Source organism: Anopheles coustani, chromosome 2 (genome assembly GCF_943734705.1).
Source record: "Anopheles coustani chromosome 2, idAnoCousDA_361_x.2, whole genome shotgun sequence".
In the NCBI taxonomy this organism is placed as follows: domain Eukaryota; kingdom Metazoa; phylum Arthropoda; class Insecta; order Diptera; family Culicidae; genus Anopheles; species Anopheles coustani.
The window spans coordinates 35,062,429-35,077,832 of NC_071289.1; the positions used below are offsets into that span (position 1 = coordinate 35,062,429).

The 15,404-nt window shown below is 43.6% G+C and overlaps 1 protein-coding gene across 1 annotated transcript in view; it reads left to right on the forward strand.

Annotated features, from left to right (window-relative positions):
• The window catches only part of LOC131262910 (cGMP-dependent 3',5'-cyclic phosphodiesterase-like), a 49,349-nt gene that overhangs the window by 21,333 nt on the left and 12,612 nt on the right, over nt 1-15,404 (forward strand). The window contains exons 4-5 of the mRNA XM_058265008.1: nt 1,286-1,536; nt 1,632-1,741. Coding sequence (XP_058120991.1) covers nt 1,286-1,536; nt 1,632-1,741 — 361 coding nt within the window. The remainder of the gene's footprint in view (nt 1-1,285; nt 1,537-1,631; nt 1,742-15,404) is intronic.

The following is a 15,404-nucleotide window of genomic DNA, read 5'->3' on the forward strand; positions in this document are numbered from 1 at the left end:
AACGAAATTGGTTCAACATTTCTAAAATATCGATTGCAGACCCTTGGCTTCGCTTCTAGTGAGAGCCTTCTTGTTGCTCCCATAAAATACTTTAAAGGAATGTGCCCGGTTGGAAATCTATATTTATCTAGCTCCCACTAGCTTCGTTCCGGATGGAAGTGAAGCGTAAAGCATAACTCTTAATAGCCTTTCAAGTCAATTAAAAGTGCGCCATGATGCCGACTGGTTGCCGTCTTATGTCGCTCCCAAGTGGCAACATTCGTAGCCTGGTTCCTCTTCAAGACAGACGAGCCGCCGAACAGACGAGAAATGTTCGGGTAAAAAAGCAAAAAACTGCTCAGTGAAAATGTAATGAGCTTCATTTGATTAAGTGCTCTTGGCCACTGTCAACTTCCTCGTTTAGATGCGTTTACGTACTTTTGAACTTACATTGGCGAACGGAATATACCTCTTCCAATCGTGTTAATCTGTACTAGCGCCTGTTAGTGTGCTCCCAAGTATCGTACTTCTCGTTTAGAAGGCTCGAGTTCGTTGGAGAACGTTTAATTGCGATTTCGACGTTTGGGGTTTCCCTCAGCGGGTGCTTTCTATTTTATTTAAAATCATTTAATTTAATTTTTCATCGACACTCTGAGTCTCAGCTGGAATTTTTGTAAAAGTCGAAGAAACCACGAAGATGTTGAAGGAAAAGCTTGCTCCACAAAAATGGCTACAATAAAAATTCATCGACTTGTTAATGGAACATTTAAGTATCGCTGGTCGTTTTACTGTTAATTTCTTGCTGTAAATTGTACCATAGATCGTTCCTTAATTGCTTCTCGTCCCGTTAGCGACGGCTGAAACATCTGGAAGAAATGGTAATAGGTAAACACTCCACCGAAGAACGTAAACGGTACGGTCTGTAATTAATTTTGTACTTTCGCCGCTCTTGAAAGCGGGAGAAAACTTTCGAGAAACCGCGCCTTGGTATTAGCGCCAACGTAGGGGATTTAATTCGCTGCAAAATTAGACCAACCGTTCGTCATGTGCCTTGCGTGATACGCCGATTTGTCGCACTTTTCTCTCCCCACGGGCGGGAAGTGCGAATAGTTCCACCGAAATTAACACCCTTCCGAGCAGATGTTTTCCGTCGTGTCCGGCCGGGCGCGTTACATTTGACGTCAGTGGTGCGTAAGCCGGCTACCGGCTAACGTTTCGAAATCCGCACATGACGCACCGGACGCCGTCACACCTCCTTAACACCTCGTCACTAACGGGTTCTCTCTGTGGCTCACCACCGTTGCAGGTCGTCGGCAACAAGCACAACACACTGATCTACGACATTCTCGGCCCGAAGGTCAGCAAGCTGCAATCGCAGACCTCGACCACGTCCGCCTCCTCGACGACGTCGCTGAACGAGCTGAACTACGCGTCCGTCCAGCAGCCGCACAACGGTACGCCATTGGCACACCAGCAGCAGATAGCGCTGTTCGTCTGCATCGCCGGTGACGGCTCGTCCCGATCGCGGTATCAGTTCTACATCGACGACACCTTCCGGTAGGTGTGCCGGGGGCAATGCTTGACCGTCTGGTAACGTCTGCTTTCAAACGACGCAATCCAAATACAGTTTCTCTTGTCTCCTTTTTTTTTAGATACGTGCTGGGGCACTTGGTGACGGCGTTCGAGCTGTACGAGGAGAAGCGAGTTCGGGATCAGTGCCAAAATCTGCTACAAGTGGCCCGCAGGTTGCTGGGCAAGATAGGTAAGTTGGAGGTGCTAACAAGCGGACGAACGGAGCGTTTCATCATGGCATTGCCTTAATGCGTAATAGTAGAGCCAAGGTTAAAGTCATAAATACCATTATTCGTATTCGAGGTATTTTGGAATGCTTTACTTTGACAATTACAGTATGTCCCATAAAAAAATGCTAAAGTTTTCAGTGCTTGTTTTTGGGTAGCTTCAAACGTTATTTTTACCGTGGTGTGTGTGTAAAAATCTGGTAGTAAACACTGAGACGATGTCATCAAAACAGTGGTTCTGGAGTAATAAAGTTGAGAAAAATGTTTGCAAATAAGATTGTGACTAGCTTACTGCTCGCCCAAAAGCACGTAAAACAAATTCTACCGATTGCTGGATGCTACCTGGCTACCGTTTATCGTATCTAGCGATCACTTCTTGATGGACCAAGTTCCCGAAAGCCAGGAGGTGGCCTTCCACGGTCTACTCGCACGCCGAAGGTCCTCAGATCAATGAGAGTGAAGCAAAATCGTAGCAGATCGATCTGGAAACTGGCTAAGGAAGTCGATATTTCAAAAAAAAGCATGGGTTGATCAAACATGACTTGAAATGTTCATCCAGAGTCAGATTAAAGCGGCACCTTGGAACATACCGAATCAAACAACTACGGCTGGAGTTCTCAATACGTTTGGTGTCAACATTAAAACAAAAGAATACCGTCATCGTATTCTCTGATGAAAAAATTTTCATCGTCGATCCCGTATCTAACACACGTACAGACAGGTTTATGTCGCGGAAGAAGATTGAGGATGTTCCAGAGAACCTGAAAATCAAATTTACAACCAAACATTCGACCGGAGGAGATAGATTTTGGGTTGCTCAAAATGGCTTGAAAATGCCTCCAGCATTTATCTAAGCTGGATTAAAATTTTATACCGAGGTTAATATGAACATTTTGAAGGACCACGTTCTGCCATGGATGAAACCCAACCTTGGGGCACAAAAATACGTAATTTTCCAATAGGATGGAGCACCGTGACATACTTCAAAAACAGTTCAAGCGAGGCTGAATAAAAATATGATATTTTTGGGCAATTACCCTTGGCCTCCCACCAGCCCGGACTTGCACCCTTTGGACTAAACAATAAGGGCACATGTTCAGGTTAAGGCCTGTGAGCGTTCTAGCCCGATTGTTGGAGCCCTGGCAGCTTCATCTGCCAAGGCATGGATCTCGAAAACTGACTCATACATTGAGAAGGTATGCTTTCGATTCCGTTCCCGTTTGGAGAAGGTGATCGAGAAAAATGGTAGACCTACTTAGTAATGTAATCAATGACGGTTTAAAAAACGATTTCCTAACTAATATTATATATTTTTTTAAAATCATTTTCTATGAACAAAATTATTTGAATCTAAGGTAACGATTTCCTTTTTTTTGTACGGGACATACTGTACATTGCCATTGCATACTGTAAGCCACTTTTGGGCAATCGTTACACTGCGCCTATAATTAATTCATATAAAGCTAAACCAGTAGCAATGAGGGCAATCATGTAAATGCTATCCATGTAAGCACAAAATTATCTTATCTCCATTGGTAAACACGCTTGGTATATGTGTGTGTGTGTGTGTTTTGATTGAAACTATTCAACATCGAGTCCGCGCATCGCGCCGCCATTTTATCACACCGTGCATCTCAAGTGGGAAAAACATATGCTATTGATCATTCGATAGCGTTTACACCGTGTTCCAGCGTGCTCTCGTGCCACAAGGAGACACGGTGGGGTGGGGGGAGTGTGAATGCACGTGTTTTGTATTTTAATCGTATCATTGTAATGAGCGCTGTAAACAGATATAAAGTAATAAATTGTGTTCAATTCTCAGTTTTACTGGGGCCAGCTTTGTGCTCTTGTGGGTTGTTGGTTTTTTGCTCGTACTTGATGTGATTGAACGACGATGCCGATTTATTTCAAATTCAAGTTCAAGTCTTTTAGTTCTTCTCATCATCGAAGATTTGCATACCCCAGTATTGATTCTCGTCGTTAGTGTGTTATGTATTTTTACTTGATCATAAAACCATTAATCGTTCTTATCAACATCACATTTATCTTTAGTACTTATCTCCTTGACATTTGCCCTTAAAAGTAAGGCTCCCGGCAGTAATGAAAAGCTTTTTCTCCCTCAAAATGTCAACCCACCTCGAGGCGTTCATTATATTTTGAGATCGAGACGCTGCTTCCGGTGATAACCTTCGGAAACGGTGGCAGATAACCCCTCAACTCATTAATGAACATAACAAATTATCCAAAACTGTCAAACGTCAATCTTGCCAGTCGTTTCGGGTTGATGGGGCCCCGTTCGATCGTCTCAGGAAGAGGGTGGTGTGAGGTTCGTGCGCGTTGTCAAACGAACACCTTTCCCCATCGCTCCACCGTGCACACAAAACTGAAATGTCTGTCGTCATCAACGAGAGTCGCACCGGTGAAGAGGGTGAAGCGACAGTGACAGCGGTTTTATCTTGTTTTAAAGCGGAAATTGAATTCCCAGTTAAAACGTCATCGCTAATGAGGAAGCGATGGTGGTGGGGGGGTGGGAAGGGCGACCCTTGGTGATGGCGTCACCCGGTTCCTAGCAATTAGGCACGTTTTTCGTGCACTCGATCGTGCCGGTTTACTCGCCGGCTTCACGATGAGGTCAGAGAATCGAGGTACGGCGGCGTCGCCTCTTATCGCACGGCAATCGGTCGTCATTAAGTCTACTCGTTAGCATTCTTCTTCGCCAGTTGCGCCGAAGGGAACACCTATCTCCTCCCAGAGACCACTGCCCCTCCTATCAAAGTGTTCACCACTTGCACGACACACGTTTTGCTTTCCGGTGTTCCTTACGCGTTGTTCCATTTGTTTGCCATTTTCATTTTCCACGCAAACTTGAACAAAACAACCCCGCTGGCGCAAGGGATGGACACAATCACGCTCGTTATCAACCCTAATACTTTTATTGCATCACCACCGGTCGGGGTGCTCTCTCGGTTTGGGCCCGAGGGGCAATTGATTGAGCGTGCAATTGGTTCAGGGAAATATAAAAAAAGGGAAGTTATCTAATCTTACACATGTTTTCCGCCGGGTCCACCCCCATCCTCTCGCTCGGTTTCCTCGGGTACGTGGTCTGTCGGCTTGGTTGAATTACCTCGGTCGGGACGGCACGGAACCGCGAGGGCGGCGGGGAAGTGCGTTTAAAGCGCAACGGGAAGTGGCAGACTGTTGATAGCCACGGTTTTTGAACGATCGTTCGTTTGCCGGCCGCCGGTTTGTGTAAAGTGCATAGAGCTTTACCTCACACACGTACCTGCATCGTCGCCATCCATCAGAAGCGCTGGCTCAAATTGGGAGCGCATGGAAGGTTTAGGGGGCGGGGGTCGGGGGATGGCGCTTCATTTGCATACGCGAACTAATTCAATTCGATTTAATTAACAATCGGAACTGCGCATCGCACACGGTGGCGCTTGGCGGTTACCCCGGGCATGTGGTTGTGTGGTTGATTGTGGAAAGTTTTATCACCGTCTCCCGTCGCCGGTAACGGTCTCCCTCCGGGTGGTGGTCCGTTGGAGTTCAATATTGTCGGTTCGTATGTTAGACGGTCCATTTCCAAGAACTGGAGAAAATTACGAACTGGCTGAAAATTTTAAAAAGTTTTCGATAAATTTTTTTTGCGTATTTTGTCACTATTGGAAAACAAGGTAAGAATCCACGTTGTAGATCCTTCAACAAAAGCCTTAATTTTTCTCATCTGGAATCTTAATTTAAAAAAACTGTTCATCTGTTCAAAAAACATCAAAACTAAGAATTGTTTGATGATTTGATATTTTAGTGATGAGAATAACAACACTTTTTAGAGATTTGAATCAGAATGAACAACCATCGTGATGATTCGAATCTTTAGTGATGAAGAGTGAAGTCACTCTTTTGTGATTTATAACGTGTAAAATGAGTTATTAGTCGTTGCAGAAATTAAAATCCTGAACAGGGAATAGAACCTGAAAAGAGAGAATGAGTGAGTGGAAGAGTTGCTAGTCGTCATAGAGATTCAAATCCCAAGTAGAGTTACAAGTAAACACAGAGGGCATATCAAATGGGGATAGGAAGAAAGGAAGTTGTGTGTAAGATACAGGTGTAAGGTATAGGATTATGGTGGTAATTTACGACTCTGTAAGAATACTTTTATTTACTCATCCTCTCTTGGGATTAGAATTCCGGGGACTCGGGTCCCCGTTCTTAATTCGAATCCCAAAACTGAGATTATAATCTCTATGACGACTAGCAACTTTTTTACTCACTCGTTCATTCCTTTGAGATTCTAAATACTAGTAAATATTCAAATGGATAAGGAGTAACAAAACTATCCGTTAGGATTTAAATCAATCATTCAATAGTAAGATTTAACTCAATCACTCATTCTTACTCAGTACGCACATCACTAGTTTGTTTAGTTTAACCCCTGATCACAGCTTTACGCATTTGCATTCGTTTTTCATGTCAAACACAGTTTTCTGCCGCCAATAATACTTTATTTTTAGAATATAACACACCAGTGACAGCCCCTATCTCTCCCATGGGAAAAAAAACGCAAACGCATGAGCTTGCGTAAAGCTATGCTCAGGGGTTTATTGGCTAAACAAAAAACTCAACCATCAGGATTTAAACGAAGTTGTATTTTTCTAAACATTTCAATAAGAGCGGCCTGATCGTATTGTTTGATACTTACTATTTGAACTTCATATAATTGGGCTCATTAGTCTATTAGTGTATTTCTTCTATTTGTGTGTAGTCAAAAATTCTACTCTCATAGTGTTGAGGCTCTGTGCCTTGCCTTTGACGTCCAAATAATAGTTGCATCCAAAAATTGTTTGCAAACGCTGCTTGTTCTTTAAATGTAAAGAAGGGATTGAATGATTTTTTTTCTTCTTGGTAATAATCAGATCACAGATTCATTAATGTTTAGAAAACATAAAATTAGAGCCAAAGAAATAGGAAAAGAGACATCCTTTTTTCTTGGTCGCTTCATCCGCGACAATTAAAGAATCATAAAGATTCGTGAAAAAATCATGCAAAATTCATGATAATTCATTAGGATTTCGAAAAAGTAATTGATATTTTAATATTTGAATCATTTTCATTTCAAAAGATTCATGAATCAATATGAATGAATCTTACGCGAACCATCCAATGAATCTCACGATCATGAGGCACAACACTTGTTTTCATATTTTTCAGGATCAACTGCGTTAGTAACGGGGAAGAACATCAAATGTTCAAATTGCTTTGAAGTACTTTATAAAATTAAAAGGACCCAGAGGCTCCCCGAACCAAACACCTGATTGATTCTTGGGAGGAAATTTAGTTTCACACTTTCCGCGGTCTACCCTTTATTTGGTGATACTATCGCCATCAGGCGCCCAAGAACTCATCGTTCAACCCGTCGCCAGTAGCAACTCCGCTCACCAACGCTGTCATCTATCTGTTCTACAAAACCACGTTATTACCGCCCAAAACCCAAACATCCTCGCTATTCCCAGACCCCTCCCTCCTTCCCCCGACGTAATACAAAGACAATGAACCGAGTGGTTAATTACTTACCTAACCTAACTACCGAATCGAATCAGCCCCACCTTTCCCCCCCAACCGGGAGCGGAACATTATTTTGATGGACCATAAAATGAAACGCCCGAATGGGGTTTTGCGCAGCACAATGGCGCTCCCTCATATCACACCGGTGGCACCTGTCAAGCCACAAAGGGGGAGCATTCGAATGAATTATGGTTCGCCCGGCCCGGCGTTGTTGAGGTGTGTTGGTAAAGGGAGCGGAAAAGCCGGAGGGAGGAGGGGCTAGCTACGCTCGCTTTCCGCGGGGCATGCTGCCGCAAGCGCTGGGAAGAAGAATTCCGCACGTGTTATCAGTGGCACGGTTGTATTTGATTCGCGAACGTCGAACGCGCCGGGTGAGTCGCTTGACAACGAAGATGAATATTTGCTCGCAGGCCAACAAATGCGTCCCGGTTTTTGCGCCTCAAGCAAACGGCTCAACATAGCTCGTCTTTTTTTTTTACTCAAACCAACCTTTCAATCGCTTGCTTGGGTGCATTTTTACTTTCCTTCTTTCGGTGGACAATATTGTTTTTTTTGCACAAGCTAAAATTTCATATTTACGATGCACAACTTTTATGCGTCCATCCGTACGTGGTTGGAGCGTTCGCGCGTCACGGGATGAAATCAATTCCGGGGCCGGTTTTATGGTCTTTCCTCCCCCACGGTTCTCAGCTTCTCGCTCGGATGTCGCTGTTGTTATAACGGATTTTACTTTATGTTTGCTCAACAATTCAACGTTCGAACAACCGGCAGCGGGTTGTTTGTTTTTGTTTTGTTTCCGCAAGCATTTCAGCCTTCCCGGTACACACGATATACATCACGTACAGCACGCACGAGATGCGATTTCGCCCGTTGATAGAGATACATATGTTGTGTTCCATTTTATGTTTTTCCTGGTTTTGTTTTTTTGAGGGATTGGTTTACCTTCCGGCCGGTACGGACAGCTTTCTAGCCCGATGGGGGGTTAGATGCTTCAAACTACGGGCATATATGTATGCAGCTTCCGTTTCCATTCCAGTTCCGGGTTTATCCGACGCTAAGAGTGTTTTTGCTGTCTTTTTTTTGCATATTGCTTCCCTTTATCCGAACCGGGTTGAATCACATCACAACCGTAAGGGTGGTTGATTTCACTCCGTTCTGAGCCATCGATCGCGCGCCTTGGTGGCATTAGTTGGTGATTCAAAAGTTCAATATTGTAGCGTAAAATAAAAGCATCGCAAAACAGTACCACACGAACGGGTGAACCCTGACACTGAAGGCACCAATGACGGGAGGTTTTGCTTCCGGAAAACAAAACTTTGGCCGCGTTGTGCACCCACGGGTCGTGTGGCAAAACGGTGGGTTTGGTGAAGTTCGGTTGGTGAAACATGGCTTCCCATCAGATGCATCTGGTAGCGGTGCACTTTGCCTTCAGGAAGTTGTGCCATCCTATCGTTTTGCTTGTCGGTAGTTTCATCCCAAACGATGCACGATGCAAGGGTTTTCGAAAGTAGCTGAAAAGTTAGCTTACGTTAGCCTCAACTATCGACAACGAGCTTTTCATTATTTCCTCGGAAAGTTGCGTCTTGGGAGGAAAACTTTGCTCTTCCAATTTTGCCGCCCTTTATTTTCTTCTCGAGTAGCAAACAATTAAATTTGCCCCGTGTACACTTGGGAAAGTAAATAATGGGCTTCCTCTATCGGTGCTCCACCAATTGGGTATTGTTTCAGTGGTTTTAATTGTCCTAAGACTTTTGATAAATTAATGGCATTCAATCAGCAACTACCGGACACCTGGTGTGATTACGTTGGAAGACAGATATGTCCACCAGCAAACCATGAATGCAATGCCATGCTGAGCCAAAGGGAATTTAAACTGTGTTGTATGAATTTCTTGGCCTCGGTGTTGCCTCGCATTCGCCATTCCGGAGGGTTTGTTTGAGATAGTTTGTGTGGTCTTATCTAAACGAGTATTGTTTCAATTGCTCCTTTCATGAGATCGTTTTAGAAACATCAAACAGGGAGGCGGCTGAAAGAAGATAACACGCCAAAGACGAATGTCTTTTCTGTTCGGTTTGACCACCGTGCGCCCCATCGGAAGACGTTATCTTGTCCGACAAAAGGACAACTTGCATGAATCTACGGATAGTCAGGTTCCTTTGATATTTCGGGCGAGAAAACCAGTACCACCCACCTCCTCGGCCAAGCGGGAAAAGCCCGTCATAGTTCGGTCAATCGAACGTACGATGGGAAACTTTTCCGTTTGCTAGCTGTCTTTTGTCTCAACCGGTGCTGAGGCCCGTGGTCGTTTTTTTTGTTTTCATTCTCAAGAGCGACGGGAAATGACGGGAGGAAATGGTTCGGAAAAATCTTCCCCCGTCGGGCAGTGAAGTTTTTGATCTTCACGATTTTTCATTCACCTCGCCTCGTGGTGGACATGAGATGAGTGTTTCCGCTAAAAAAAACCAACATACATACAAAAGAAAATCATTTTCCCCTTCACCGGGAAAGGTCGGGAAATGCTGGAGGACCGGGGGAGGGAATGTTTGCTGGTTCTTTTCTCATTTCGCTTCCCCGAAACCGGAGCACTCGGAAAAAGATGGTTTCGCTGACCGTGGCTAGAATCACAGAAAGTGTTGGTTGGTTTCGTCGTGCAACTGGTTCCGGTTTGGTGAAGCTTCTTTCGATGTTTTTTTGTGTCCCCTTTTTATACGGCGTACGTCCTTTCACTGCTAGCCTTGACCGGGCAGCACCTTTGGCGCGTTCACGGTTACGGTACGTGCTGCTCTGCATGCAACCGGCAGTTCATTTTCACTAGTTTACACCATAAATCAACGTCACCAGACACACAACTGGAACTTTCGGTGGAACTTTTGGAACGGTGGAGAAATAACAGCTCTGCAGCAGAGGAAAACTAAAAGCTGAGCCGAAAATTGTTGCCACCGGGAAATGTTTACTGTGCATGGTGCAATGGAAACGCAAGAAAAGCATGCCAGCAGCAGTGGTGCGTAATGAAATGGGACAGGAAAAATGGCCGTTAAAAATGTTAGAGAAACAAAAACAAGTTGTTTAGTGCCATGTTTATGATGTGACATGCAAATAATTTATCGTTACAGAATGGTTCTTTACATAAACCGATTGTTTTTTAAACTATTTCGAAGAATTTTCTAAGAATGCTATTTAACATTGGAATGTTTTCAAGTGGAAACAGTCGAGCTGAAGCCTAACATATTCTTTACGATTAAGCTTTTAAATAATTTTAACCGAATCAATTGGGTTCCGGCATTCCATTTATCAATATTACCGACGTATGAAATTGTTTTCCCAAATGTCACGCAATGTTGAATTGATAAAATCAATTCCTTCCTCCCCCAAAACCGACCAGCTATAAGTTCACTCATGAAACAGAATGCGGCATTCGTCGCGTTGAATAAAAAACACGGAAACGCCGATAACAAATCGTCCAGCTCGTCGAATACGATTTATGACGAAAAGGAGTGTGACATTAAATAATTCATCCTTGGTGGCGCTTTGGTCGACAAATGATGAATAATTCCCAATCGCAGCCGATCCGTGTATAATTTGTGAGCTATAATGTAGGTCAGGGGTCGGCAAAGTCCAACTGATTTTATCCGGCCCGTTATAACATTTTAGTTTTTCTTCTCCATTCTTACCAAATTTGTTCACGATATCAGGTTTGGTTTTTTCTCCAAACGAAGAGCAACAATGTTGAACGAGTTATTCTATACCAAGTGACTTTCTCTTATACAGTTTGTTAGATTTTTTCTATCGTATTTGTATTACTGATCGTTCTTAAATTTCCTACCATCTTAAGTCGGGTTCAAAATCCGACAGCAATAACTCGTTTACTTTGCATCCAAAAAAACAACATTCAAGGAATACAATTCCCATATCGATTAGGAGCCAAAATAAGGCTCGCAATATTGAAAACATATCGAAGCAGAGTTATTGTAGTTACTCAGAGAGTACGCAATTAAAACTATGCTATTTTAAAACAATTTGTAGACAGGATTTATTTCAAGTACAATTTAAAAAAGAAATTCACAGTAAAATAAACCAAAATTTATAAGTTGATCATAATCCAACGAAAATAAGTATGAAAATGTTTAAATAGTTTTAAAGATAAAATTTTTAAAATTATAGCCTTTTTTCTCTTCTTATTTTAATTTACTATTTAGAAAGTTGATATTATATTCAAAAGGGTTAGTATTACTTTGGAAACATTAAATCATCGTTTAAGGTATCTGGCTCGCGCTTTCGGAATCATCTGGCCCTTTTTGGGATACGTGTGCCAACCGCTGAATGTAGGTGGTTCCCGGCATCAACGCACGCCCCTAACATGCCCAGTGGACAAACGCTGGGTTGTAACTTTTTCTCACCCTTCTCCGATGAGGGCTGCGTGAAGCTCATACATTTAATTGACTCAGCGAAAATACAAATCCATTACGACTGACCGTGTGTTTCGGTGTGTCACACAAAGCCTTCGACCGCTCCATCCACGTCGGTTCCTGGGCAGCATAGCATGTGTTGCATTAAGTTGGGATTTTTGTGTGATAGAAAAAGTTCTTCCATAGACCGGATGACAACGCTCCCAAGGGTGGGCGGCGAGTTCCGGGATTTCCACAAAGCACAGTTCTCTCTTAATGAGCATCCAACCGGAACTGGAGATTATCCACCGCTATCGTTTCGCCGACCATATGGGACAAGCGTCTCGGGCCATACCGGGTCCGTTCGGCCTTCGTTTATTTGTTTTACTAGCACTAAATAAATGAGCTTACAAATTTACTCCGTTCCGTCGGCTTTCGGAGCGCTTTGGTCGTCTTCCCCAAAAACAAATCCACCCAAAAGCTGCTCAACAACGCTCGGCGAGCGGGTCTCAATGTCGACGGCTTGAAATTGTCCCTTTTCTGGTGTGACACTTTGTTGTCCTATCTTTCATTACTGCGGTGCGGACACCCAAACACACACGCACGCACACGAGCGGTACTAAAATCTCGGACCGAAAACCCGGAACGTTCGTTCGTTTCGTTTATTCGCCGCATGTGGCAACTATTCAAAATACATGCGCCGCGAGTGATAAATTGTGATTTATTTTTACGATTATTCCCAGCAATAATAATAAATTGTGCTCCATTTTCACTTTGGCCGGCCGTTGGGCGGGGTGCGTTCTCCCGCCGGTCGGGCCAAAAGGGGACGACAATGACCCGCCACTCCAGGGACCGATGTTTGGGATTTGGTTGTTTTGTTTTTTTTTCCTCTCCGAATGTTTTGCTCTTCTTGCGCCAACCCGGAAGGCCCGCAGATCTCGCGGTCTGTCTGTCCGTCCGATTGTCCTGTAGAGAGTTTGTCTTCTCGTGCGTATGCCTTCTTGGCGTAGATTTTGATCGAAGTCGTAATGATGGCTATATTTATTATGAGCCGAGCAAATGGCCAACTTCTGACCTTCGATGTGAGTTTCGATTGTGGCGTATCGCTTCATCAACATCGGCCGTTTTCGCACTGTGTTGGCCGTTGTTTTGTTTGCATAACTTTAGACGTTAGGAATTTGGAAGTTAGTGCACAAATTAGGAATATTATTGTTTGACTTTTATTGCAACCAATGTCCAACCCTTATCTTTGCTTTAATAGAAAATACCGTTTGCCTTCGAATGCGATCTCTCTACTTTTGATTTTGCTTCTTTCGACATTGTGATAATGTGAGCTGCTTCTTACGTCTCCAAGAAGATCGTAAACTCGTAGGAAAATTCCCAAAACATCACCGTCTGCTAGAGCCTGCGATCAGTTCCAGCACGCAATCATCGATCGACGTCTGCCTCTCTTTCTCGAGCGAGCGAGTGCCGTGAGTATCGAAAAGTCAAATAAATAAACGTTACCATAGCAATTGACACCTCCCGAACGAACCCGTTCGAGCATGTGGCCGTTGTATGCTGCGTTGTTGTTGATCACTTCCGGACGTGTGAAGTAAGGGGTGGGGAGGAAAAAATAGTGGCACACACGCTGTGACAGACACGACAACAGACACTAGAGGGAACCAACTCTGGCTAGGTATTTGATCATCAAATGTTACATCAGCTGGCTGCCTCCACCCGCCCGAACCAACATGTCCCCTCACCACTCTCGTCGACTGTTGACGATGTTATGTTTGTCAACAGTAGAAAAAATAGCAATGGCCGGAAGGAAGGAATGAAACGGAAGTGGAACGACGGAATGAGATGCCATGAAGAGGCCGATTTCGGGCGCTGCTTGCTTGAGCGTTGTCTTAACTGATTCTAGCTTCTTTGCTAAGTAATGTGGAATAGATCCAGTTTTGTTATTGTTTTCTGTTCGCTAGTTCCGCTCCGTAAGATAAAGGAAAAGGGGCTGACAGGGCTGATTGTTGGATCGTTTATTTATAGAATGACTGTATAAACAGCAGGAATAGCCCTGGTGAGCATCTCTTTCAGTTCATTCAATCCGGAAGCTGATTGTAAAGTTCATATTTTCCCACAAAAAATGCTTAAGTATTATATTTTTTTCTGTTCGGTTTACATTTTAAAGTCTGTTCAAACAAAAGCGTGGGACACCACACCGTTTTCTTTGGTTGTTTACCATCTGTTAAAATAAACTTTTATTAAATATATATTTTCCTGATGTCTTTCATAACTCATTTTTTATTAAGTGAGTAATCACAACGAAATCGAATAACTATTAGATTTTATGTTGTTTCATTAAGTGCAAATAAAAAAACAATACTGAAAGATTGGTAACAAATCGTTTTAAAAATTTTCGAGTTTTCAAAAAATATGTACTGCAAAACGAAAACAACAAAGGGTTTTCTATGCTTGAAATGGTTTTTCTTTTTACAAATTCAGATTTTTCCAGTATATTAAGGATTAGATAATGTAAGCTGTAATAGCTCGCAGCTGACTGGTGCTTTCATATGTTAATATTAATATATTTATTGATATATTATTATTTTCAACGTTTTTATGGAAACACAGAAGCATTTCCAACATTTTTTAAACCGATCACGCTCTGGTGGTACTGACTGTGGTTATACTAACGTTACAACACGCTCAGTTATGTTCTTCTTTGTATTCAGAGCAGGAAATCATGAAAATTGGTCATCCAAGATTCGTTGACCTAGATTTCCTATTGAGAACAGACTCGCGGCATCGTTCGCTTGTAGAAAAAACTAAAACTCTTATGTTTCGTGTTATCTTGCTAATGTCAGTTCTCACCGACAGTAAATCTCCAACCCAGCGTTGTAGGTCAGTCAACTGTCTGCGTCCTATCATAACACACCGAGGAAAAGTATCCCGCTTCTCACCCCCAGGTTAACAAAACCTCCACTCCACTTCGCGACCCAGTCCGGGAGTCCCGGGTTGGTTTGTTGCAACATTTAAGCATAATGTTTCCAGCATCTTCCCGAAGCACTAGCAACGCTCACAACGTTCACGCGTGCTTGCAATGATCGGGATAATGGCGAGCGAAACCCGAAGAAAAAGTAGGCGGAAAGTAGGATAAACACATACACACTCACACATACTGACGCGAAAAGAAGCTCACTACAAAAGATGGACGCTTTTGTATCTGTTATGATCTACTGTTACGTTTCACTGGCTTCCCTTGTTTCGGCGCGCCACGCTCGTTTGATGGGAGGAGGTTTATTTTTTTTCTTGTGGAAAACATGCCACCCTTCAGGAGCCACCACGTGTTTGTATTTCATCACCGACACTGTAGCTCTGCTTGTGCGAGCAGAGCACAATGTAGCACAACACGGGGCCCCAACAATGGCGCATTGTTGCAATGTTGCTCCGGTTCGGTTCGGTGGAGACCCGGTTCGGGCAGGTGGAAGGAGAGCTGTGGCTGATGTGAGCATAAATACAGCCCAACGGTGGCCCGGTCCGAACGGTGGGGTAGGTCGAGAACTCGTCTCCGCTTCGTCGGAAGGGCGCAACAACACATAAAAGCAGCTGCTTCCGTTCGCTTTATCCTTCGGAAGATACGTTGTACCGTACCGTGCCCACCTGAGTTCCGGTGTTCGCTATCATCCGCTTCTGAACC